The sequence below is a fragment of the Idiotropiscis lumnitzeri genome, chromosome 2 (genome assembly GCF_059441095.1).
Source record: "Idiotropiscis lumnitzeri isolate Australia: NSW breed Sydney's pygmy pipehorse chromosome 2, RoL_Ilum_1.0, whole genome shotgun sequence".
Lineage (NCBI taxonomy): Eukaryota > Metazoa > Chordata > Actinopteri > Syngnathiformes > Syngnathidae > Idiotropiscis > Idiotropiscis lumnitzeri.
Genome location: NC_142392.1, coordinates 2,378,917 through 2,405,846, shown reverse-complemented (window position 1 = coordinate 2,405,846; position 26,930 = coordinate 2,378,917). Strand labels below are relative to the sequence as shown.

General features: G+C 47.4%; 1 protein-coding gene across 4 annotated transcripts; it reads left to right on the top strand.

Annotated features, from left to right (window-relative positions):
• Window positions 1-851: 851 nt before the first annotated feature.
• Window positions 852-26,901, top strand: ppp1r12a (protein phosphatase 1, regulatory subunit 12A). 4 transcript variants are annotated; one of them, XM_088287674.1, is made up of 26 exons: window positions 852-973; window positions 3,444-3,922; window positions 12,450-12,580; window positions 13,287-13,405; window positions 15,103-15,262; window positions 15,681-15,825; window positions 15,887-15,961; window positions 16,030-16,121; window positions 16,196-16,362; window positions 16,458-16,579; window positions 18,111-18,335; window positions 18,408-18,499; window positions 18,670-18,783; window positions 19,667-19,855; window positions 20,034-20,183; window positions 20,516-20,606; window positions 20,699-20,866; window positions 20,950-21,121; window positions 21,378-21,499; window positions 21,599-21,664; window positions 22,186-22,202; window positions 22,271-22,397; window positions 22,478-22,582; window positions 22,667-22,714; window positions 23,684-23,734; window positions 24,410-26,901. In XM_088287674.1, the coding sequence occupies exons 2-26, from the start codon at window positions 3,686-3,688 to the stop codon at window positions 24,545-24,547; spliced, it is 3,123 nt and encodes a 1,040-aa protein (XP_088143800.1). In that variant the 5' UTR covers window positions 852-973; window positions 3,444-3,685; the 3' UTR covers window positions 24,548-26,901. The 4 variants fall into 4 exon arrangements, with proteins under 4 accessions (XP_088143800.1, XP_088143798.1, XP_088143797.1 ...); XM_088287672.1 differs by lacking the exon at window positions 852-973 and adding an exon at window positions 19,135-19,287 and having other exon boundaries at window positions 25,465-26,901; XM_088287671.1 differs by lacking the exon at window positions 852-973 and adding an exon at window positions 19,135-19,287.
• The last annotated feature ends 29 nt before the right edge of the window (window positions 26,902-26,930 follow it).

The window sequence follows — 26,930 nt, the reverse complement described above, 5'->3', positions numbered from 1 at the left end:
TAAACTTTGCACTGCATAAAGGTGAGCGTCGCCGCGCCCTAATTGCAATTGTCACCCGGTGTGTGTGTGTGTCTGCGTGTGTGTGTGTGTGTTTGTGTTTGTGCATGTTATCTGCAAGCCATCTGGCGTTATCTGGGGAATGCTGTACGCACACTTTATGGACATATATGTAGCCTGGCTATTTTTAGCACTCCACCATCTCCTCCTCCCTCGCCTCCTCTGGATAAAAGTGCAGTTTTTGCCGTGGATCATGCAAGCAAATTGCGACACATGCAGCACCATCCGACTCAGTCTAGTCGAAAATGTCCCCACCAGTCTAAATACGATATTCTAATGAATATTATGAATCAAGCAGCAAAAGTCGCCTTTTTTATCCATCTCAGCGGGCGGCCATTTTGCCAATTATTGTCGAGTGAAAATGACATCACAGTTGCGCAGGTAATGACCAATCACAGCCCAGCTTGCAAACATCACATGACCAAAATTAGAAAACCCGTCAGTTCTTGATAATGTAATAGAGCCGTATAAAAAAGAATAATTAGATTCATAGAATTGTAATAAATAGCAGGAAAAATATTTTGAAAATATATCTATTTGGCTCACAATATTATATTCTTATAAATTTGATATTCATATGAGTAAATATATAACTTCAAATATCCAAAATAAAATAAATATATATTAAAAATAGTCATTCAAATGGAAACATTCAAAAAGTTTTTTTTTAAACAATTTGCTGACCATAACTGGTTTGATTTGTGCTTGTTATGATGGTCGCTAGAAACCAAAGTGAGCCGCACTGGAAGGCCGCTGAGCCCACACGCAGTCGTCCTACGCTGCCTTCTTCTCAAGCTTCCTCCGCAGTACTCGACTCGCCCTCCTCCTCCTCTTCGTCCTCACTCCCGCCCACATCCTCCTCGCAAATCTCCCCATCTTGGATGCAGGTACGAGGGGTGGGAGGCAAACGTGACCAGTAAGTGCCAGTAAGACTTTTTTTTGTCAAATCGTGGGAGCTGGACCTTTATTTAGAATGTAGAAGAGCCGGTTGCCGTGGCAACTGCATAGTCAGTTCTGATATGAGCGGCTGATTCTCATGTTTTGAGTACAGGGGAGAATTATTTATTTCATTGCAAATAAGAAGTCGATTTTTGAGAAAAGGCCGTAATGTACAATAACAAATTCATATTTTCAAGAGCGACATAAGTCAGACTCCTGCCTTTTTTATTTCCCTTTGTCCGTTTTTTTTCCTTTCGTCGCGCTTCCGCCTTCCTCACCGTGTCATGCGAACACTCCTGGCTGAGAACAAGGCACTCAAATGCGGCTACATCAGCGTGAAGCCTTAGTTAATTATATTTAAACATGTTTAATGTATCTCAAAGCAAATTCACTTTATTCACGTTACATGTTATGCAAATTATTTTTGCGGACGCCCAAGTAAGGTTCATGGACCCCAGTTTGAGAAGCGCGGCAGCGACGTCGTCCCGGCAGTGACAGATGAGGCGTCTTGTCACCTTTGAACCTCGGAGAATTCAGCCGCTGGCCTTGCAGGGACCCGTGCCGTTGTTTGGAAACAGAGCTGGAGATGTTTGGACTGGTTTGAGTCGCGAGCATCTGCATTTTGTCATGCTCACTGCGCGTCGTACGCTTTGTCGTCTTTTCTGCTTTGTAGTACGCGGCCAGAAAAGTGATGAGCTTTTTATTTCCACTCGATGATTCACGCTGGCTTTTTAAGCGCAAAAACACATTTGCTTGGCCCTCGGCGCCGCGGCCTATTATTAGCGCTGGGAAACAAGGTCACTGGCCCAGCTTTGTCTTATTAGGCTGTCGCTGCTCTAGCGGAGGCCTCGTACCTGACGCCAGGAGTGATGTTGAAGCCACGCTCACGGCCGCCTTCCCCAAAACGTCATGTTGCCGTTTACGCGGCATTTGTTTTTGCTTGTCAAACTGGCACTGAGGCATGTGCTGCCTGAGGGCGATGACGCGCCGTCCACGGGCCACTTGAACCCAAAGGCAGAGTGTACTGACTGCGTCATCCGTCGAACGTAAATCAAATCCTTACGAGCAGTGCTTTTATTCACCCGCTTTACTGAGCCCAGCTGTTGCTAAGCAAAACAGCAGCACCGAGTAAAGCACATTGCCGCAGTCATACAGTGAGTCACAAATGTTTTGGCATTCAAGCCAGCGATTGCGTGATGTTGGGAATACGTGATACATTTATTATTATTGTCAAGTGGGTCAGACGTTAGAGATGGTCACGTACGTACTTTCTACATGTACAGTTCTATACTTGTGCTTTGACTTTTTATGCGTAGCTCTTGAAGTGACAGCTTCTCATTTCAGGAAACTGTTGCATTCGCAACTTAACACATTCTTAAGGTACTTCCCCTTTGGCGTAACTGTCACTGGGCTAGTGGCATGCAACAAGCTTCTGCTTTTGTGCCCCTCATAATTTCACGCCGACAGTTTGGGTACACAACAGGTTCAAATGGGACAAACAATCGAATGTTTTTTTTTATGTATGTAATATGCATTTCTAACAACATAACATCCACTTAATACAATGAATATGAAGTTCAGTGGAAAGTCTCATCGACTCTGTAGACACGACTCGACTGCTGTTCTTTCAGCAGCGTCACGTTCAGGAAATCACGTTCAGAGGTGTCAGCGCGCTGATATCGCTTGTAAGTCAGCTCGGGGGCCCCCACCCCCAACGGCGGTGTCTGGCATTGATAGCGGCCTTTGTAAAAACTGCACGGCTCCAATCACTCCAAACGGGCCCAAGTGCTCTCGGTCTTGTTTAGGGGGCGCCCCAGCACTCATGGAAGGGAGATAGCTAGTGAGTTTCAATTCCTGCTCCCATGCTCCCCGTGTCACCTCCCGCCTGCGCTCGGCGCCTCAGGGATGTGGAGGGCCGCTATCAGGAAGATAGAAGCCGGGCCCGCTGGCTTTCATGTTCTGATCACCCACAGAGAGAGAGACAGAGGAATCACCCTGACTGCAGACAATTGTGTGGAGGGGACAACAGATAGGTGACATCTTTATCGGCAGTGTTAAAACTACAAATAGAGGCAGCGGGTCTTTCTTGACAAGACGTCGATTCCGAATTAGTAACAAACAGACAACACCCTAATGCTGTGCAGGTCATGCCAGAGAGTTTTTTATGTGCTGCTGTTTTGGTTAGCAACCAACTTCATATATGCTACTCACTGTAAATGATAGCGTGCAATAGTTAGAATGCTGATGCCACTTTAGCTTTTGGAGGAAACAAATTGTGGCCATATGCCATTCATCTATCCGATGCATATGCATATAAATGAAATAACGGTGCCTACTGGCTGTTATGTAATATTTTCAAGCGCTGCCTCGTTTTATTTGGTGTACACAGTCACAGTCCATATGGGATTACCCGGCTCACTTTCTCCCTCTCCTCTCCCAATCCGCAGCCGGTGACGTCACACTGCAGCTCCTCCATCGCGGGCATCTCGCGAGACTACGAGGCAACAATCCAGCCGCCCTCTTCTCGCGCTGACGCCGAGCTCGGATCGTCCCTCCTCCTCCGGTCCGCCCTCCACCTCCTTCCCCGCTTGCAGCCCTCCCTTCCCACGCCCCAGTGCGCTGTGGGATAGTGCCACTATAAAGTATATCCTCTCTCGGAGGAAGATAAGAAGCCCGAGACAGGAGGGGGATGAAGATGGCGGACGCCAAGCAGAAAAGGAATGAGCAGTTGAAGCGGTGGCTGGGCTCCGAGACGGACCTGGAGCCGCCGATCCTGAAAAAGAAGAAGACGAAGGTGAAGTTCGACGATGGCGCCGTGTTCCTGGCCGCCTGCTCCAGCGGCGACACGGAGGAGGTGCTGCGAATGCTCGACCGCGGCGCCGACATCAACTACGCCAACGTCGACGGGCTCACCGCCCTCCACCAGGTTGGTGAAGCTGCAAAGCCGTGCTTTGCCGGGTCGGGCCCGGCCGCGATCGCTTCGATTGTCCCTTGAACACCTGTCAAGTGGAAGCCATTCTCCTCCCGTTGTTTACCTACTTGGAGTTGGAGCACCGGAGCACGACCGCTCACGCTGCTCTGCTGCGGGTGATCGTGTTCACTTCCACCGAGAATGAGTTGCAGTTTTACTCGTGTTTACGTAGCGAAGTTAACGGCTTTGCGCGTCGTCTTGTTGCTGCTGTGCATTTCTTTATTAACATTTTTAGCCTTTTGGAGGCTAATGTACTTCATGGCCGTCAACACACATCAGGCGATAGCCCGTTTCGGTGGGCGCAGTCTAATTGCTGGCAATGCAGCAACTGTGGCGCTTCGGTGCGATCTGTCAGCTTGTTTTATTATTTTTTTCGTGTGGGAATTCGCGATGAGGTGGCGTTGCTTTGGCTGGTGTTGTCACCGATTAAGACTTGTTTTATTTTACAAGGTGGAGATTAGCGTACTGTGGCTAAGTGCTAATAGCTAAAGTCGGTTTGTTGATAAAGCCTCCGTTAGCAACAGTGGTGAGTTGGCGAGCATATTTTGTTCCGATCACACGCTCGTGTTGCTGGCTAGTTGATTTATTGGCTTGCTGTTCGTATCATTAAAACATTCCGCAGTGTTGTATTGGTTTCATGGTGAATTATGGCTGTGTTAGCAGGTAAACGCTAATGCTACATTAGCTCAAGTGTGTAGCGTCGGTTAGCCACCAGCGTTCGTTAAGTTTGGGTTTCTCCTTGGCATAGTAAAAAAAAGAAGCGTCAGGTTAGTGGGAAACCAGCTAACAAAACCTGCCCTTTAATAACTTTTCAAGTGTGGACGTGTGTTTTTAAGTTCCCTGACATGTCAACATTCCCGAGCTAGCTTCTTCCCCGCTAGCGAGGCTAGTTGCCCTTGCAGTCAAATGATGAGATGGCAGCTCTTTGGCCTGACGAGTGTCACCATTTACTCGTCTTCTTTAACCAAACATGACCAAATCTCACATTTGTGTATCATGTGTTAGTCGCACATGTAAAAAGATGGCTGATCAAGGCTTGTTAGCAGAAGCTGTGTCACATTTGAGATCCTCATAAGTGACTCAGTGATGTGTCCACATTTGAAGTTTCATTCACTCGTGCAATTTGTGAAGGTACAGCATTTATCACAGCCCATTTTTGTGTTTCTGATGCACTATACTTGGGGTTATTTTTAGCAATTATCTTGATTTCAGCAGCTTTGTTGTTGCTTGAAACACAATTGTCCAGGTGCTAAAATTTTCTGTGGTGCGAGAATTTTGGTATTAAATCCATAAAGTCGTGCATAAATATGGCGTGATTCCCCCTTCTTATTCACTTGACGACTAAACCCGTGTGTCATGTGCTTACGTTGCTCCATTGGTCAACACCTGTTAACATTTTAGAAGAATCACGAGTATGTGCATCTCTCTTAGTCATTGTTACCTTGATTAAACAATTAATTCCTTCCTCCCTCACCCCTTCTCTCTTTGCACAAAGATCACAGTTGCCTTTTTTTGGGATGCCGACTCGCAAGAGAGCGCTGCCGCAGGGACGTAACCATCTCTGGAAAGAAGAAGCTGCGGCGAGTGTGTATGAGTTGTAGGGCATGTCATATTTTTGCTGGGTGAGCTTTTTAAGGAGCGAAGGTGGCACTACGGGAATTTGCACACAGACCCGCTAATCCCACAAGTCAAGATGACGACTAGAATTTCATGGAAAAGAGCTTGCCCGTGTCTTTGTCAGATTGGTGAGGGAGGTCTGGCGCATCCCTCTGGGGTGGGGGAGTATCGTGGCATATCGTTCCCGAAAGCCGTTGGCCGGGGCAGTGTTATAAATATCGCTGCAGCAAGTTCTCCCGACTGCGTTTCAAGAGATGATGCTAACTTTGGCCATGACTCAGTCGGTGGCCACGCTTTGTAGTGGAGGGGCCGGCGTAATCAGGCATTGGGAAGGAGTCATCAGCCGCCTGTCACACTGGCGGAATGGCGAGAAGCACTGGATGTTATCTAAAACCTAAATTCCAATAATTGTCATGTAGTCACTTCATTTGGGAGCATTTTCTTGGCTGGAGTGCTTCTAGTGCATGTTTATAGATTAAAGATATATTTTTTTCTTGTCCAATCAGATTTTAGTCTCTATTTGTTGCCAGGTCAATTTAATCTGCCTAGTACCTTCAGAATCAAATTTGTCCTCACCACTTTTAGGCACATCAGTCATCATTCCTTCGTAATTCCAGGCCGACCTACTCCGTCTTCGTATGCGGCACACAATTGGTCTCTGGCTGGTTGATCGGAGCAGACTAGCAAAACACGTCTTTAGCGAGCTACACACGTTAATAATACATTTAATTATTGGTGTCTCTTGTTGTTCCGGACGACATACATGGACAGACTTGCACGCTTTTGGATCGTGTTTTTGTATAGCATTGATGTTTTTAATACTGCCGAGTGGTTGTTTTAGGAAGTGATTCAAGTGTCCTCTGAAGACCCAGATACAAAATGACTGACCGATTCATGTCTGTAGGTGCATTCTTGTCTCTGCGCTGGTCGTTTCAGATGCAAACAGCAACGAGGCGCTTCGTTTTAGGTGGGCGTAAAAGATTGAAAAGCGCGTCCTCCGCTAGAAATGTTCGACGGCGTCCTCTTTGCTAAACTGGTCGCGGGAGCGTAGCATTCCGAGTGCCGTCGCCTCGGCCTCTGCATTCCTCACATGACAGTATTTGGAAACCATGGCAAAGAGCGAGCGGCGCAGACATTCCTCAGCTGTCACCTAAACCCCACCCCCAACCCCCTCTGGCCTGTCCCCACACCGCTGAGCTCCATCAAGCCAATTAGCGTGGAGGTAACCGCCACTTGCTGTGGCCTCTGCCAGCAAAAGCTCCACACTGACCCACACCTGAACTTTTGCTTTTCTCCCGCCGGGCCAACGCGGCTTGCGCCCGATTCGGCGGGTCCGTCGGCCCGTCCTGAAGTCTGTGACTTTATATGGAGCGGTCGCCATGGCGACGACAAATCGAGGAGAGTGCGTTGGTGGATTTGCATGTACAGAGTGGGAGTTGCATAACCGAGGGTGAGAGAGAGAGAGGGAAAGCGTTTGGCAGAGCTCAGCAGCGGCGAGAAAATGAGTCAGGCTGGCAACCGAGGTTGCCATGGAACGGGCGCATGTGGCGGGGCCGCGTTGTGTCCGTGTCGCCGGGTGGTTTAATACATACTTCAGGCAAGTATTTATGTTGTGCAGCCGGCCATTCCTGCTTCTACCTGACCTTTCTCTGCGTCATCTTGCAATGTTTACCACCCTGCTATCTCTGGCCTCATCCCCACTAGACATTTTGCCAGCAATCTTGCATCGCTATCAGCTGGCGGACGCACTCAACATCGTAACTCCCCCTCATAAGTTCTTGTGAAGCATCCCAGCACACATCTGCGCTCACCTGTTTTGCGCCTCCTATAAACAAGCGCCAGACCCAAATCTTCGCTAGGATTGCATGCTTTGATGCTGACGTCTGTGTCGTGTCTTTTTGCAAGATTCCGACTTCAGGTAGCTCAGGGAAGGATTGAAGAATGAGGTTAGCGCAGAGCGACTTCATCCGTGCAGATTAAAGGAGAATTATGCAGTTTTTTCAAGAGGTTTGTCGCTTTATTGAAGCATTTCCTCCCACATTGTTGGAAGCCTTTGTTTGCAAAATGAGGTGCTTGCTGAGAGGCACTGGTGCATCTACATCATTTTTTGCGGAATACATTAAGGTGCGCCTAAATTATTCATGAACTAGATTCTCGATGGATTTTTTTTTTGTTGGTTTTTCTTTGATTTGCTCATTGTGGTTGTCTTTAACCTTGACACCTTTGCTCATAATCCTAATTCTCACGTGCTCTTACTGCTGTTGTTTTCAAAATGTCTTTTTTATCTTTTATAGCACGCTGTCATTATTTTGATGCAATTAAGCACGCCGCGTTAAACGGCAAATCAGGTCAACCGCAATCTTTTTCATAAAAACAGATGGCAGGAGTGGGCTAATTCCGCTCCAGGAACAGTGTTTGCTATCTCAGTTTTGGACCAGGCAGCGCTCGGGTGACTAAGCGCATACATTCTCACGTCTGTAATTGGCAGGTCTCTCCTTGTCGAGCCGACCAACCCGGCAATCATCCGGCAGGAAGTCCCTGTGATGTCGATGATGTGATGCTAGGTCGGCGGCGGCCGTGACTCGCCGGTGACGCTCATCTCGCGTCGTCTCTGCCATGAAACAAAAAGCGATCCAGTTATTTTGGAACACGTTGTCGAGTATTCCGGAGGAGCGCGGCGGCAGGTTAGAACTGGTTCACCCGGGGTCGTTAGGACGAATTCCTCAGAGGGAGCAAACCTGCCGCTACGCATCCGACCGAGCGGACTTGACCCGGGCCCAAATTTGGCTTGAAAAAAAAATTCAACTGCTTAACTTGTGTGTCCGCTTTTCAAATGTTTGTGGGATGACTTCAGCTCATCAAAGCGCCCTCGCACCCTGTGGCATCGCGTCTGTCTGTCTTTTGCTTCTCGAACAAAAACCTCGGCGGCGGCCGTGGGGGTTGGCTGCTTTGCTTTTTTACGAGCCGCCTTGGAAATGCAAACACCTGGACGGAGAGACGGCAAATTCCTCATCGTGGAAGCGCGCGTGTCCATTTGTAGTCCGCCGAGAAACATTCCTTTCGCCCTGGTCTCAAAATGGCTGCTGACCGACTTGGCGATCGGGTACAAAGTTTACGCAGCATAATCGCGGAGGGATCGGGACTAAGTTCATTCACCAATCATAGACGCTCACCATGCCACACGTCATTCACTCCATCTTGGATTTGACAAATTGTCACATTTTTTTAAAATTGTCTTCATAAGAATTGGCAAGGGTTTACTGACAATTGTGTGAAAACCCACCAAAGCGTTGCCGAACAAGCAATGTGTCGTTCATTTATCAAAGAGTGTTGACACGATGCGAGATTGAATTAATTTGCTCCAGTGCGCTTTTGTGTTTTCTAGAGCTTGAAGGCCAGGTCACACAGTCCACTTAAATTGAATGTTAATTGACTGCTGAGTGAATAATTAATGAGCGCCCCCCCGAGCGACTCGGCTCATTTGCATGCGGCGAGTCAGATTAGGATTTATGAGGGATGTCGGTTGTGTCCACCGTTTTCACGCATAAAAGAGGAGAGAGTGTTTGGTTGCACTGAAAAGGAACACTAATAAGTGAATAGTGAACAGCGACTCGGCTTGGGATGAGTGTCCCGACTTCTTGCAGGCCGTTTGAAAGGGTTTCACATTGCAACGTTTACAATCTGCGTTTCCAGTCCGCTCCGCGCCAAGGAAGGCGACGTTATCTCACTTTCCGGATGTTCACGTGGAGGAGGTGTTAAACAAATGACACGTCGGTGGCTCTCCAGGATTTTCTCGGCGGGCGATCGGAAAGCGTCGCCAGAGCCCTGAAGAGCAACAGGAAGTGGCTGTTTATTTTTCTCATTTCCGCTTTGGGGAGGCCGCGTCCCCCTTCCACTCGCCTCTCCTCTTATCATCACACATGAACGTGCTCGTACCCCGCCGCCTGTCGAAATTGGCCGCTGATTGTAAATGGGGATCTGCTCGGGAATATCCGCAGCACCTCTCTGCCGCAACAATCTCACTGGCATTTTTTTTTTTTTTTTTTAAACACCCCCTCTCTTCCTCAATCCTACTTCTCTTTTTCCACGGGAATCCCAGGTCCTTATATGGTCGTCATCGGTAGCAGCTTGAAGACAGCGCGCGTGTGTGTCTCTCTCGCTCTCTTTCTCTCTTTGTGTGTGTGTGTGTGTGCGCGCGCGTGTGTTACAAGTGAGCTCATCTCGCAGTGTGTAGGGACCCAGCTGGTCGCCCCGCAGCCCCTCCCCCTCGTACCCTCTGGCCTCTCCAACCTGGCCAACAAGAACAGGAGCTCTATTCCAGCATGTACGCAGCCTTCCACCTAACTTGAATTTCCTCATCGTTCTTTCGACTATTCTGACGTTTCTTTTTGAGTTTGTTTTGTATTAAGCGTGCCCCACCCCCCTCGGACCCCCACGTCCACAGAGGAATTCCTTTTGTGGAAGCGGTTGCGAGAGGCGCCGGATGACGAGGGCCTGGCAGGCGTGGCCAGAGTGCCGCCGATGCCTGAAAGCCTTGAGGCTAGGAGTAATACTTATCTGGGAATTTCTCCACTGGTATGCTAGTCCAGGGCTGAGAGAGGGCACTTTTGTGGTCGGCGCCGTTGGGTGAAAGCACTGCTTGTGGCCCAAAAGCAAAATAAATCCACACGGAGATGCGCCGGGAAACGCAATCCCTTTCTCAAGGCTTTTTGACCGCCCCCAATTTGGTCCTGTTTTGCTCTTGAAATTGTCTCCTAAATAAATAAGGTGAAGTCAATCCATCTGCCTTGAAAAAAAACTTTGGCATGTTTGTGGTTGCGTGTCAGAAGAACAAAAAGTCAGCATTTATGGAAGTTTTTTGGCGGGTCAAAATGAATCGAATATTAAGTCAATAAAATAGATGTGAAATAATTTATTCCCGTTCCCATTCATTTTGTAATTTCAATCTACACGTTACTTATATTTTTTTAAGCAGTTTTTCGTTATGCACCCAAGTTAAATTCAACATGAATAAATAGATAAATGTATTAATATTAAATATTACATTAATTTGAAATAATTGTTCAATATCCAAGTTTAAGGTGTATATATTTTTCAATCTATTCAAAAGCATTCGGTTGTCATCTAGTTCTGTTCTTTGTGCCAAACGTGTTTTTTTACCCCCATTTGTAACGGTTTACCCTTTGCCACTCATATTTCACAGATGAAATCCTTTTCAATTAACATGAATGACCTTTCTTTGCTCATTTCTAATGGCCACATGAATCTTGTTCATTAGCTGCGTCGTGTCTTCGCTGTCCACGGGCCAGTGAAACGGCGTGTCCGATTGCTCGGGTCAGTGCAACTTTTTCATGATCGTCCCGGTGCACCCGGCCAGGCTCGGGTCATGCTTGGACGATAGATTCGTATTTTTTTTTAATTCTCCAGTTTAATTGCTTTCATAGTTCTAATTGCATTCCAGCAAAGAGAGTCCTCCTGTCAACTGCCAATTTGTGCCTTTACGCTTACGCTGCATCGGCCATCTTGCGGGTTGCTCGCCCGCCGAATCTTCCCTCTCTCGCTTCGCACCGGCTAAACAGGTTTGAATGACAACGTGCCTGCTGGAGAGTGACTCACTGCAGCTTTGAATGCTCCACTGTGTGCAGCCTAATGGCCTTTATCAATTGATGAAGTCGGCAGCGCGCATCCTTGCCCCGTCCTCGACCGTATCGTTTCATCAACGGTCTTTAGCGTGGCTCTGCAACACGGGTCATCATCGCAAGAGGGTAAAAGTTCAGCAAATATAACATGTTTGTTGCGGATCTTGGTTGCAAGTGTTCGTGCGAATGGGAACTAAAACGTCGACTGATGAAATATTACATTTCTGTAATTTTTTTTTAGTCAATGAAGGCAGCAGAACCGTCCAACAGTAACAATTTGAGCAAGATGCATTATTATGCTATAAAAACACCAATTGGGGCGTTTTGAAGAAAAAAAGTTTGTAGACCAACATGTGGTCATTCAGTTAGACTTCTTGTCAATCGCCTAACCTTAATAATCGTATTACATGATTGCTCGTGATTTTTCATGCTTACTATTAAATAAGGAACAATCAACGTAATCTTCCTCTCGAGTTTGACACGTGTGCTCTCAAAAGTCAAATGAAGCGGCCGTGTGATTGTCCTCAAGAGCCGTTCTCCCGTTTGAAAGATTTTTTTTTTGTCCACCTGTGGCAGAAGATGTTCCTTTCATGCACACACGCGCTCGGTGAGATAAGCCGAGCGCAGATACTCGGCAGCCGTGGCCATCTACGGCGGCGCAAACCAACCAAATTTGGACAAGGATTGCAGGCAGATAGACGTGTGCCCCGAACGTGAGGCCACTCTGTGCGTGCGTGTACAGGGGTGTGCGTGTGTGTGTGTGTCCCCGCGTGTGTGTTTGTATGTGTGTCTATCTGTTGTCAATGACTTTGTTGTCATAGCAACCTCAGCAGAGAGAGAGACAGTCCAGACGCTGTGTTGAAGGATGGTGGGTGAGTGGGATTTTTTTATGAGTGCGCCGTGGTAATTGCAAGGCCAGTGAAGCTATGAGTTCACATGTTTATGCCATAAGTAGTGTTGCAATATCAGGCAGCACGGTGAATGAGCGGTTCTTACTTTTGCCTCACAGTTCTGAGTCTCATTGTCACTTTCCATATCCTCCATATAACCATCGTCAAAGGCAAATTTGTCCAGACCTATAAATCTATATGTGGAATGTGGCAGGATACCGCAAAACCTCAATCGGAAGGTACTTCCATTTGAGTAATCGCTGATACTCAAGTACCAATTAATTAAAAGTATCCAAAATACTTTGAATTTGACTGATTGTGTGTCTCTCCCCCCAGGCTTGCATCGACGACAACCCGGACATGGTGACGTTCCTGGTGACGCACGGGGCCAGCATCAACCAACCCGACAACGAGGGCTGGATCCCCCTCCACGCCGCCGCCTCCTGCGGGTACCTGGGCATCGCAGAGTGAGTGGCGTTTCATTTTCGGCTGATGCAAGGAGATCGGGGTCACTTGCTCCTTTGCAGCCAAGCGGAGCGATGTTATCACCAGGAGATGGAAACTGGCTAAAGGGAGCGCTCGGTTCCCGTTTCATGAACTGATTTGCTGTCGCCGAACGGCCAGGCTACAGATTTAGCCACACTTTTTTGGAAGTGTAGGGAGAGAAATTCGGCGCTATCCACATGCGGGGGAAAGTGGAAACGAGAAGTGGAGCCACGAGTGAAAGCAAAGGGTCAAGTTGCTGGTCAGACTGGTGACTAATGGAGACATTGTGTCACAGAGAGAAGAAGAAGAAGGAAGCTGGTTTTAGTCCAACAAGCCAGCAAACAAAAACTTGAGAGCACAAAGCAGCCAATGTGGAGATGTGGAGCAAGAGGTCAAAGGGCAAAGTGTGGCCCAGGGTTCCGTCCATTCCGTTCCGTTCTTGAATCAGGCCCACATCGCATTTACATTGACACTCGTTTGATATTTGTTGCAGACAGTTAGCAGTTTTATAGTTGGTTAAAATATCTTCATTAAATTCTGCTTTTCAATTGATTTTATTTAGTAATGTAATTGATTTCCAATAGCTCATGTCGTCCACATTTGAGGTGAGAGTCAGGGGACACCCAGGACAGTAATTGATTGCCGTCTGGCATGGTTGAAAATGTGTCGTCGCATGTTGACTGGCAGGTACCTCATCAGCCAGGGGGCCAGCGTGGGCGTGGTCAACAGCGAGGGCGAGACGCCGCTGGACATCGCCGAGGAGGAGGCCATGGAAGAGCTCCTGCAGAATGAGATCAACCGGCAAGGTAACAACGCCGTGTAACCGCTGTTATTTGATCAGTGGCTATTTTTAGCAGGATGTTTGAGGGTGCTGCGTTATCCACGATAATCGCGCCGTTTCTAAAAGCGGTGAGCATATCGGGATTAGGGGCCCCCTCCAGTATGTCATGCATGTATGAGTCTGTGTTGCTCTCATCTCATTGACTGTCAGTCACCTGCTTCTTTTTTCCACCCGCTTGCATAATCGCAACTTCTCTGAAAAGTCACATCTTCTCTATTCTCGGCCTCTGTTGATGACTGTGCCTGCCGCTGCGTCAGAGTTTGGACACCACGGGAACGAAGAACCGTTTGTCATCCTTTTTGACTTCCTCTCGGTTTAGCGAGAATTCACAATGGCACCCGTGGTTACCGTTCAGCCTGTTAACAGTCGGCGGCTTCCTTGAGCTCACGACAGCCAACTATACTTTCATTTGCTGACACCCACATCACTCACCAGGTCAGACACCACCTTTTCAAATTTGAAAGCCACACCCACTCAAAGGCTCCGATATTATTGGTGACGAATTCAAGTTGCAACTCAAGGTAAACGTGTGTATTTAATAGAAGACGTTTTAACGTATTAGCGGTGTAACCAACGTGTTTATAACCTGAGCGGGTGTATATTTTTTATTTTTTATTTTTTTGCGGCTGCCATCTTTCGTTTGGCGATGCCGCGGAACGGAAGCCTTCCACCTGAAAAGAAACCAGCGGCGGTGGCTTTACACAACTGGCTGTTGCGTAACACGTTTGTGTGCGTTTGTTAACATTGTGAGTTACAGTGTACGCAAATTGGATGCCAAAGAGAAACGCGTCTCCTTGATTGGTCCACTGGACTTGGTTGTGGCATTTTGGGTGCCAAGGTACATGAGTTAAAAAATGAAGAAAATAAAAAATGTCAGCAGCTTTTTGAACGGCTGCCAGTTCCTCTTCTTTGTGCAGTCCTACTTAGAGGCCATTAGGCTCCCTGCTTTTTATAGACACTGTGTAGGCAACTTCCCAAGAGCTCACGGGGACAACCCGCCAGGCCAGCGCTCCATTCCCGACATCCCGTCCAGTTCGTCTTCCATTGTTGCTCACTTGGCGCCACTGACGTGGAAAACTGTTGAAGAGCTGATTAGGATGGAGCCTGATGCAATCTTTTACTTACTACCTAATATTTTGTGTATCGCCTCGACGAAGAACTCTGCAATTTACTAGTTAAAAAAAATTAAAAATTCAAGTGTGTACTTACTTGTTGCCCACTCTGTATTTAAAACTCTAATTGACTTTTTTTTTGTTGGTTATGAGTCCAAAGGAACCCCCTGCAGCAGTGAAGGGATCAAAATAAGCAAAGTTTCAGCATTCCTTGGGAAATACCTTTTTGAATACGCTGCCTAAAACGTTGCGTCTCCTGGCCCGGTTCCCTTCTCAGCTCACCGTTTTCGTGTCGTAAGACTCAGCTGACAAGTCGCTAGTGTTTTCCGCTGATTTAGTTTAGCGAGCGGACCGGGTGTCTCGAGAAACAATGCAGGCCTGTTTGGTGTATCGCGCCGACACATTGACCCACTTAACTGGCCGCTAACTCACTGTCATGTTCCCAGAACGCTGGCTCCAAAACACGCGCTGAAAATCACAACAAGCGCAAACACGAGCGACGTACAATTGGAGCTCACGGGTCCGCCCTGTTGTCTTTGCTGTGTGGCAGGCGTGGACATCGAGGCAGCCCGCAAGGAGGAGGAGCGCGTCATGCTACGCGACGCCCGCCAGTGGGTCAACAGTGGCCAGATCCAGGACATCCGGCACGCCAAGTCCGGAGGAACGGCGCTCCACGTGGCCGCCGCCAAGGGCTACGTGGAGGTTTTAAAGTAAGCGCTCGGGCCCCGACACCCGTCCGGCTCTCTGAGGGCCGCCGATGCGTGCGCAATGCTGCGGGAACGCAGCTGTGTGTCCATCTGGTCCGGGAAGCCAGCCAGGATGCTCCACTGCCACATATTGATGAGCCACCGTCTCAGATGTTCACTTAACGAGACACGGGTACAAAAGCGATGTCATTGGCATGGCTTTGCATTTGGCTCCTTAAACCAGTAATTTCCAACCACTTTTCCGTGAGAGGTCAGCAGGTGTGCCAAGGGAAATGATCCAAACACTCCAACAATGATTTATTTACAACAAATAATATTCCCGCCTTCATCTATCTCTACATATTCTTGGAAGATTTCAATGCAACCAAGAAAATTGCAAGCATTATTGTTCTGTTTTTTTTTTTGTTTTCGTATTGTGCAGGCTTTTAATCCAAGCAGGGTATGATGTAAATATTAAGGACTACGACGGCTGGACTCCTCTACACGCGGCGGCACACTGGGGCAAAGAGGAGGCCTGCAGGATATTAGTGGAGAACCTCTGCGACATGGACGTCATCAATAAAATGGTTTGTGTCCCTCAAGTCATCAGTGCCTGTTGAAATTTTTTTTTAACACGCGATTGTGCAGGGCCAGACGCCTTTTGACGTCTCGGACGAAGACGTACTGGGTTACCTGGAAGAGCTGCAAAAGAAACAAAATCTGGTACGAGTTTGCACAAGTGCTGCGAATCATCTGTTGAATCTCAGTTTCATTCTCAGTCTTTATTTCAGCTGATGAGTGAGAAGAAAGACGTCAAGAAGTCTCCTCTGATTGAAACCACCACCACGGGGGACAACAACCAATCACTGAAACCACTAAAGAGGTAATCAAAGTGTGGCGATGTGACATTTTTGTCACGCTGCGCCTTTAAACGTTGCTAAAATGTCTGCGCCGCAGCAAAGAAACGCTACTGCTGGAGCCTGAAAAGAGCGTCCCGCGCATCGAGACGCTGGAGCCCGAGAAGGTGGACGAAGAGGAGGAGGAAGAAGAGGGCAAGAAAGACGAGTCCAGCTGCTCCAGCGAAGAGGAGGAGGAGGAAGATTCAGAGTCGGAGAATGAAGCGGGTACGTTTGAATTTGTGGGAGAAATGTGTTTTTTTTTTCTGCATTCTTTTTTTAAAGGCGCTCTCGCCTGGTTTTACTCTCGATCTTCTTTCTAGATAAGAGCAAACCTTCGGCATCGGTGGGCAACAGCACGATGCCCGCCCCGGCCGGCATCACCGTCTCCTCCCCCACCAGTCCCACCAACCAGCTCACCAGCCCCTCGTCGCCCACTAAAAAGGTACCTATGCACCTAATGGGCCGCGCTTGGCTTAAAAAAACTCCTGGAGGTGCACAAACCAAACACATCTACCCTGTTGCTGAAGTTGAAGTGCCATTGAGTTAGTTGACTGGGGGAAAAAAAAGAAGTTCCATTTCTGCATGATGTAAGAGTTCAGTGCTGTGAGTTGCAGAAGCGCCGCCTGTTATGCATCCGTGCTCATTTGCAAATGCTGCCCTTTGTTGGTTAAATGGACACATACAGCTTGGTTTCGGAATTGTAAGAAGCATTTCTCAACGTTTGGCGATGTCTGAACTCGTTTGCATTTTATTGGGGTGCGCTTCATTTTGCAACATGGTCTTGATGAAATTTGACAGATTTGTTTTGTAGAACAGCGTCGCTCTGCAATTTGAAACTGAAGGTTGTCTAACAAATGTGTCGGTGCAGCTGAAGTGGTCTGGCAATTGCATGCCGCCTCCTTCATTTTTGCTATTGCAAATACAAGAGCTGCTCGTATTCGATTTGAGATGATTCACTTTGCTGGGTGCAGTTTCTTCTTTTCTGCTTCTTTTTTCATGCAAATGTTTTTTTTTTGTTTTTTTTTTAATCCTCCTTTGAAGCCTAGTAACCCACACATTCATCTACGATGGAAGAAAATGATGTTTACCGAGTTTGGCACTTGACAGTCATGATTGTGTGGCGTTGGTAGACCTCAAACAAAAAGTCTGTCCTTGCTACCAAGTGTTTCTTTTGCTGCTGCTTCAGTCTTGCCCTCTCAACCTGCTCCCTTCTCTCCCTCTTTCTTTCGGTGTGCGTCTGCTGGCTCCGTATCTTTGGTTGGCTTTAGTTTGATTGTGTTGCCCCCCTCATGCCCGTGGCGGAGCCGGGCTGTCCCGCATTGTGGCGTCAAGGCTTGCGCAAAACTGGCATTTCTCTCGTGCCCAAAAAAGCAACGGTGAGGCCACTTTGGTGGCGTGCGCCGCAGTTTTCTGTTCTCTCATGCACCTGTACTAAACAAGACTCCCTTACCTCCTCCTCATAACCGTCCTGGCTGTCCTGGGTTACACTGACACTCACTCATCAGATCCACTTGGGTTGCACTTTTTTTTTTTTCCCCAAATCAGTGAATGCGTAATTGTTGTCACTGTGTGTTCGTGTGGCTTATGTGTTGCTTGTAGGGAATATTTATGAGCACAATCAGTGTTGCTTTGATAGAATTACCATGAAGCAGAGGTGGGAGGCTCGAGTCGCCAATTTTAGAAATTATTAACATAACTGAGCAAGATTGTATGATTTGACCTCCTCCAAGTTACGACTGAAATTTTGAGTAATACTCCACTTGACTTGCTTAATCTTTGCCACAGTAGCTTGAGACAGATGTTTTGCACAGATGTGACTTTGTCCCACCTCTGCCATGATGGAAGAAGTACAAGTTAGTCTGGTTAGATGTGATCCTCTTAACGGGCATGTCCTAAAAACCTGATTCTTAACCTCGATTACATGTTTGACTTTCTAAGTTAGAATTGTGACTGACAATTGGATTCCCTCGCAGGCGGCCAGCCAACCTAGCACCAAGGTCTCATCCAAAGTGGAGGACGAGCGCAAGGACGAGTCGCCGGCGTCGTGGCGGCTGGGCCTGCGCAAGACGGGCAGCTACGGGGCGCTGGCGGAGATCACGGCCACCAAAGAGGCGCAGCGGGAGAAGGACACCAGCGCCGGGGTGATGCGCTCGGCCTCCAGCCCGCGCCTCTCCACCTCGCTGGACAACAAAGACAAGGTCGGCGCACCTCCCACACACACAAGATTGCGCATTTACTCAATGTGTCGCTAACTCTGAAACTTTCCACAGGAGAAGGACAAGGGAACTCGGCTCGCCTATGTGGCTCCGACCATTCCCAGGAGGCTGGCCAGTGCATCGGACATCGACGAGAAGGAAAACAGGTGAAAGAATGTGGATTTAATGTCTGTACGATGAGAGGGTAGATGTGTGAGAAAACAGGATAGAAGGGTTGAGCTGCCGAGGGTAGGACAAGAGAGCACAAGGCACGACAACAGCCGTGTCAACGAAGGTGCTGTGAGAAATGAAGCAAGTACGGCGTGTGCCTCCACAGGGACTCGAGCACGCTGAATCGTAGCGGCTCGTACACCCGGCGGCGCTGGGATGACGACACCAAGAACAGCGAAGGAACCACCTCCACCAACAGAACCCCCAGCTACCAGCGAAGGTTAGCCGCCGTCATCATCGTCATCTCGAGACCACAAGCAGGAGCTGCCCTTCATGCGCATTTTGCCGAGGCCATCATGGTGTCGAGCTTTCATGGAAATCGCTTTCACAAAGTCGGCTGCGTGTCGTATGTTGCATTTACGTCACATCATGGATTTTTGTGATTGAGACAGCCTCAAACCAAGCATGTCTATTTTGAACATGTGTGACATGAATGCAACAAGTGTGTGTGTGTGTGTGTGTGTGTGTGTGTGTGTGTGTGTTATACTGTGTGTTCATATATATGTGTGTGCGCGCATCTCCACTGCTAACATGCTTCTTCCACTCGCCCACCTGCCAACCCCCCCGCCAGCACGTCCCACACGCTAGCGCTAGGGCGGAGCGGCAGCACGCGGGACGTGCCGGCCAAGTCTTCGTCCACCTCCAGCTTGGACCCTAACACCTGTAACACTAAACCCTGGCAGCCGCCCACCTCCCACTACCAGTCATACAGCATTTACCGCAGGTACACACGTGTTCCCGCCTGTCACGCAACTGTCGGGCCACTTCCTCTTGACATGCTAGGAGAAGTCTGCTGTTAAATAACAGCAGCCCTTTGCTTCTTGTTGTTTTACCCAAATATGTTTGGTGGCAGTATTATACTGCCCCCAGGTGGCCAAGTTGTGCACACCCAAAAAAGCAGCACGATGTTGAACACTGTGTTTCATTGTAATGAATTTTCCTGTGTTTGTACAAAGAACAATACTATAGAGTGTTATTTTTCTGACTATTTTTGGGGAGGCTGCAATGGATACATGATGTTGATGCAATCGTCTACTTCACAACCACGAACAAGAAGCAAGTTTTGGTTTGTCGATAACGTTGCGCAACTTCCCGCCCCGCAGCGGCTCTTTTGGCAGACGATACGACGACTTGAGCTCCTCGACGACCACCACGGCCGACTCGTCCTCGACAACAACATCAACAACCACCACCTCCTCCTCATCGGTTACCTCGCCCATGGGCCACCGCGGCCTCCTCTCCAGCGTGGGCTCCGCCTCCACCCGCACTGGCTCCACCAGTCTCACCAGCAGGTAGGGTGGACGTCAGCTTGCTTTTCATTTGACTTTGAATAATTTTTTTTTTAATACATGCTCCCTACCAATGTGGCGCGGGAAATTATTTACTTGCTGCTCTTTGTTCATCACGCTAAATAAAAAATGTGCCTTGGCTCAATAAAGGTTGTGACACACCGGTGCGCCCTCCCAACAGGTACTGGTCAGAAGAGAGTGCGGAGAGGGAAAAGGACAAGGAGCGGGAGTCTGCCGCCGTCATCCCGACCATAAACACTGGTTCTACGACCACCACGTCAACCACCATCGGCATATCCGGCACCACGGGCACGGGCCCTGAACGACGCAGGTGAAGAAAACAAGACAAGCAATAATAATGATGCGTTGATTCCTCGCTTTCCGTAGCTGTTGGGGAATAATGGAGGTCCCGCCCTTACAAAATGTAAAGGGACTGCCTTTATTAGGACGGGCTCATGTTTGATATGAAAACAAACTCGCTAATTCCACGTCACTCACCAGTTCAGGCCTCACCTTTTAAAAACATACACATTCATTGACTCGGATTTTACTTGGGAGTGTTCCAGGGAGTGTCCCCCCCCCCCCCCCCAAAAAAAATCTGCCAAACGGTTTACTGTCAAAATGTTTCTTTTATTTATTTTTTTATTTAATTTCAATTTGCAGGTCGTACCTGACACCCGTCCGCGACGAGGAGTCCGAATCGCAGAGGAAAGCTCGCTCCCGACAGGCCCGTCAGTCGAGGAGGTCCACCCAGGTGTGTTGATGGAAGCCCCTCCATCCCAAACACAATAACCAGGAAAAAAAAAAAGAAAAACAAGCAGAAAGTCATTTTTTTTTTCCTCGCAGGGCGTCACTCTGACTGATCTGCAAGAGGCCGAGAAGACCATCGGCAGGAGTCGCACCCCAAAGAGCCGCGAGGAGGAGAAGCAGGATAAGGAGAAGCAGCAGGAGGAGAAAAAGGAGTACGAATCCAAGGAGGAAGACTACCGACCAAAGTACCGCAGCTTTGAAGACGTACGTTCGACACGCACCTCCCGTTTTCCCGTGGGTCGGTCACTTTGCACCGTTTAACCGGGCCTTCCTCTGGTTCCAAGCAGCGTTACCGCACCTCCTCCCTCTCCTCGTCCTCCATTTCCACGCTCAGCACTGCCTCGGCCCCGTCGTACTCCAGCACCGCACTGACCTCCAGCTCCGCCTGCCTCAACAGGCCCAACAGCCTGACGGGAATCACCTCCTCATACAGCCGCTCCTCCAGGGACACCGAAAAAGGTCGGCGCTCCTCTCGCAACGCAAATAACCACGACGATCGGTGCAATCGAGTCCTCTTCAGTTCATTCCGCGACTGTGATGATCAATTTTATGCTTTCAAATGTGGTAAAAAATGTTTGTGATTTATTTAGAAAGCGTGTTTTGTTAAGTTTGAATGGAAAGAGTAAAACGATCATTGCTGGCTTTGGAACGTCCCCCCCCCCGCAATGAGCAAGTGTTCACCAAAAGGAAACACGCGTGTTCCTTTTGGCTTCAGAAACAGACAAAAAGGAAGAGGAGAAGGAAGGCGACGACAAGTCTCAGCCTCGCTCCATCCGGGATCGCAGGCGGCCCCGCGAGAAGCGACGATCCACCGGCGTCTCCTTTTGGACCCAGGATGTAAGACGCAAAGCGCGCCCTCCTGCTCCTGCCTTTTATGTCGGTAATAAAGCAAGTTCTTTAGGGCCCTTACGTGCGCTGTCATCATCGTCTTTGCAGGGTGATGACAACGACCCCGAGCAGCAGTCCGACTCGGAGGAAGGCAGCATCAAGGGAGAGGTGCAGGTAACTGACACTAAATGGCTCGCTGACATTTCAAATCCAGCCCGTCTTTCTTTTCTTTGTTCTTTCTTTTTTTTCCTGCTCTTTTGCGATGGCGAGACTCCGGCTTTGATATTCACCCTCACTTCATCCTCAGCCTTTGATTTGAAATTGACCCAGCACATGCACACATACACGCACACTTCACTTCCTGTGATTGTCAAAGGCAAGTGGCCTTTTTTTTTGTTTGTTTTTGTGCTAGTGGACATGAATGGAAAGGAAGCCGAAAACACAGTGTCCTAAGACTTGTGGGTTTTTTTTTCAGTTATTTTTTTGAAAAAAAAATCCTTTGAATTAGGATTAATTATGCCAAGGATGGGCAACATACTCATATGGAGTATTTAAATAAAGTAATTAATTACATTCTTGTCAAATAAACATTTTTTGTGAATTTAATGAAAATTAAAAATGTATTGGTAAAATAAAGAAAGTTAAAAGTCTTGCTGTTTTTATGTTCTAACATTCACTTTGTTGTTTCCTCGCAGGTGGACAGGTTGTCCAGGTAAGTTGAGCGCCTCGACACGATAGCCCGCCGGCCCGCCATCCTCTTAACGTGCGCTCGTGTTGCAGAAACGACAGCGGCACCACGGCGGCCTCCCTGGACCGCAACGACTCGCTGCTCAGCCGCAGCTACGGCGAGAGTCGCAGGACGTACTCCAGCCGGCTGGACAGAGACGACGCCACCGACTACAAGAAGGTAGACCAAACGCCCGCCGCTTTCCTAATTCACGGATGGCGTTGTTCGTTCTCTTTGACCGCCGTGCGATTTCCTCGCAGCTCTACGAGCAGATCTTGGCGGAGAACGAGAAGCTGAAGGCGCAGTTACGCGACACGGACCTGGAGTTGGCCGACTTGAAGCTGCAACTGGAGAAGGCCACGCAGGTGCTTCCTCCTCCTCTTCCACGTCCTCACCACAAACCTTTTTTCATTCCTGACTCCATCCTTAACCGTTCTTTGTGTTTGCAGAGGCAGGAACGCTACGCTGACAGGTCGCAGCTTGAGATGGAGAAAAGGGTGAGTTGACGAACACGGACGAGATTGCGAGCCGTCACGATTGAAACATAACAATATGCGCCAAAGCACTTCCTCCAACTCGTCGTCATCATCGTAGCACTTGCAACATCCGTTCATTATTCCGACCGCTTACCCTCACGAATATATTTAATGTTAAATCATGAAAACAGTTTTGAAAGGGTCAATATATTCAACTTGTGGGGAAAATTAAATAACAAATTAAAAGTAATATTTAATATGCATGTTTTTCTTTTTTGGGCGTACCTATTATAATGTCATGTAATATTGGTCAACTTTATACTTAATTGGAATTCAGTACGAGGGAAAATTCACGAAATAGATATTAATGAGTCATTTTACGATTTATATTTACCATCAAAAAAATATTTGTAATTTTAAAAGAATAGAAATAATCTAATTGGTTTGACATATAACAAGTATGTACTCATAACGCAAAATATAAGTTTACACAACAGTTGTAAGTATTTGACACCTTATCTCTTGAATATATCTCAAGGTAACGAGCAGGCCTCAGTATCATCTGGGCGCTGGTATGAATCCAAGATGACTTGACCTTTTTGCTGCTGTCACTCGTAGCTGCGCGCCATCTCCACTTCCTCCTCCTTCACCTCCTCCTCTTCTTTTTCTTCTTGTCAAGCCTCCGAGGCCACCACACGTCCAGACGTCTTAAATAGCAACATAAAGTGTTTGTGTGTGCGTGTTGATAGTGCATGTTGCGTGTTTTTGACGCTGCTGAAGTTACGTCGTCATCACCGACTGGAAAAAAATGACCTCGACCACGTGTTGATCACGAAGTGTGTTGGTGGCTGACGCTTGTAGATGCCTCACGCGTGTCTTCGTGTGTGTGTGTGCGCGTGCGAATCATCTTGTCACCGCATGCTTTGGCTCCGCACCATAGCCTTAAAAAAATACAAATAAAAACTGTCATCTCTGTTGTCCACCCAACAGGAAAGACGAGCTCTCGAAAGGAAAATTTCTGAGATGGAGGAGGAACTCAAGGTAGACACACACACACACGTCCCAGATTAATGCTAACAATAGCAACTAGCTTTAAATTAATCGGACCCTTGGAGAATCCCCCCCCTATTTTTTAGTGTACTTTATTAACTTACTGTAATTTCACTGTATTTTACAAATGAATTGTTTAACCAATTATAAATTGATTAGCTGTACCAAATATAGTTTAGATAATTTATGATCTTATATGCTTATTTTTTTTCTAGAATTGCTTATTATGGTTGCAAATAATGATGTAATTTTTTTGCATTTAAATACCGGTGACATGATGCACTTTGTCTAGCTCCGCCCACAGAAGGCTTCCAAAAAGGGGCTCACTTGTTTTAGAACCCTTCAAGGTAGAAATAGATCAGTTATGACTGTCACTAGACACAAGGGGGCGCTTGTACAACTTCAGTCGACCATATTTAGATGTCCTCTTTGACTACTTTCTGTTTCTGAGACGGAAACAAGTTGCAATGTCTTGTGTTGTTGAATTGAGTCCACACGGGTCTAAAATCTGTCCTTCTTTTAACGGTCTTCCTTTTCTGTGTGCTTGTCTCTTCCTGTCGCTTCCTCCTTCTATTAATGTGCTCCTCCCTCTGTTCTTGGTGTCCGCCACATTTCTTGTTCTTGTTGTTGTTGTTGTTGGGCTGCTGTGTGTGGCTCCCCCTGCAGAACCTCCCCCAGGTAAAGCAGGTTCAGGCTCTGCGTCAGGTTAAGGAGCGGCTGCAGGCCGAGAACCGGGCGCTGGCCCGCGTGGTGGCGAAGCTCTCGCAGGCCGCCTGCAGCCAGCTGCCCGCCGTCGACCTATAAAAGCCGGCCACACGTCCTCCTCCATCTTTTCACCCCAGCGACCCCCCTTTAGCACTTGCCCACCCCCCACACCATCCATTCATGCCCCTCCCCCGCCCACAGGTGCCCGAATGGTTTTCACCTCCCTGCAGTTGTTGGTGTTTGCCCTGAGGAGGGGGTCTCTTGGTTGCAACTAGGGCTGGGCGAGTCATTGGGATCCATTCATTCCAGTTCATTGTCGGGACTTTTTTTTCCCCCCCTCAGGAGTTCAAAGCGCTTACACTAACATGACTTTTATGAAGAAAAAAAAAAAGGGGTAGGATCTCCTTTACAAAATGTGTTGCCCACAAAAATTAAAAAAAAATAAAAAAAAAAAGTGACAGTGACACCCACGTCACGCACCAGACCAGGCCCGCCTTTTATATACATGCTCAAGTCGCAAAGGAAAAAAAAAATCAGCAATTGTCTTTGAATTCCATTTCGCCCATCCCTAGTTCGAGCACTTTCCTTTGTTGCCATGTTCTGACCCAATTGGCACTTGAAACCCGACGTGCACGCAAAGGAATGTGGACCTCTGTAGTTTCTAGTTGAGTGTCTTTGGCTTGCATGACGTGGCAAAGCCCGCCTCCCCCCAGTCCAATTTGACCAATCGCATCCCGTTTTATGAGATTCGATCAAGTGATGTGTCCCAATACTTTTGTCCACTTAGCATCACGTGATCCAGTGAAGTGAAAGTGATGCTGACTGGCACTTTTTATTTTTTATTTTATTTTTCACAATTGCTGTGTGGTCCATCTTGTGTTGGGTCCGAGTTGTAGTGCGGGCCAGATCTGGCTGTGTGCATGCATGGCTTTTTGATTTGATTTTTTTACTAATTTGCTGTGAGCGTCGTCGCGTTCCAAACGTGTCTAAGCGCTTTTGTTGTTTTTCTCACGCAGACGCTCCCTGACTTGAAAGCGGACAACCAGAGGCTAAAGGATGAAAATGGCGCCCTCATTCGAGTCATTAGCAAGCTTTCCAAGTAGAGCAGACCACCACCGAGACCACCGCCACCAACACCACCACTCGCCTCCCCCTCTCTAGCCCCCTCTGCCAGTGACTAATGAAATTGCACATTTAGATAGAATTGCAAGAGACATCAGACTTTTTTTTTCCCCCCTCTTCCCCACCGTTTACAAGCCCGACGTCTATTTAACCAGTAAGCCTTAGTTGTACATAAAGAGGACCGCTCTTGAGGAACAATTTATTATTATTATTATTATTATTATTACAACAATTACAACACCTGATTTTATTTGTGCCACGCCGCCTTTTACTTCCTCCTGTGTTGTAAGTGTGCTGTGTCCTCTTTCTTCCTTCCCCCTGAGAAGTGCCACTTCCCATCTATTTTTTTTTTTTTTTTAAATCCTCACGCGTGCACTCACTCACTCACACACTCGCGCACGCTCATTGCCACCCCCTCCCTGTTTTTGTTTTACCTCCAAGAGGAAAAGAAACAGAACAAAAAATCATGAGGCAGACCAGGTGGAATTTAAGCTTTCACTGAATGTGCAATATGCATTATTATTTTTGTCCTTTTATGCTTTAATGACATCACTTGGTTAGTCGGATGTGTCACTCTTCTTCCACTTTCCCCCCCCCGTTATTTTTTTTTGTTTGTTTTTGGCTTGTAGTGTTAGTTTGTTTGTACTCTGTAATTGTCACCTTGCTTTAGGAGGTACTGAGTGAGGCTGTGTGTAAATACATATATATAAATCTATATATATGTGTATATACATAAGGCTGTGTGTGTGTTTGAGAGCAGCACGTGCTGAGTTTGTTACTATTAAAAGTATACCAATTCCACACAGGACAAGCAGGTGTCTTTTTCTTTCCCTTTTTTTTCTTTTAAGAGGCAAAAAAAGTGTTTCAGGTTTCAAAGCGGGACTGCCGACAGTGTTTTTGTTTTCCCTCTTCAAAGAAAGTGTTGAAAAAAACGGACTATATTTCACTTTCTTTGTGTTCACTAACTTGGATGAGTGCTGTTGTTTTTTTTCAGCTGTAGTATTATACCCAGCAAAATTGATTCTCCTTTTTACAAAAGTCTATGTGCACTGTCGACGCCGCAAGTCCAAAACACGCTGTTAAAAGATTCCACGGCAACTTTTATGCATTTCAGTGGCCTTTTTACTAAGCATATTTTAGTCGAAGAAGAGAAAAAGGAAGGAGTCGCTTCAAATAGACTGATGAGAATTATGCCCATCTACTCTGGTTAAATTTTATTCTTTTTTGTTTTTCTTGTAAAATAGGTGTGTGGCTTAATTCATGCAAGCTGTGCTGTGACTACCAACCACTGAAGAGTTCATTAAAAATAAACTTGTACATTGTAAAGTTGACATGTCTTTCTCATTTTTCCCCCCATGTA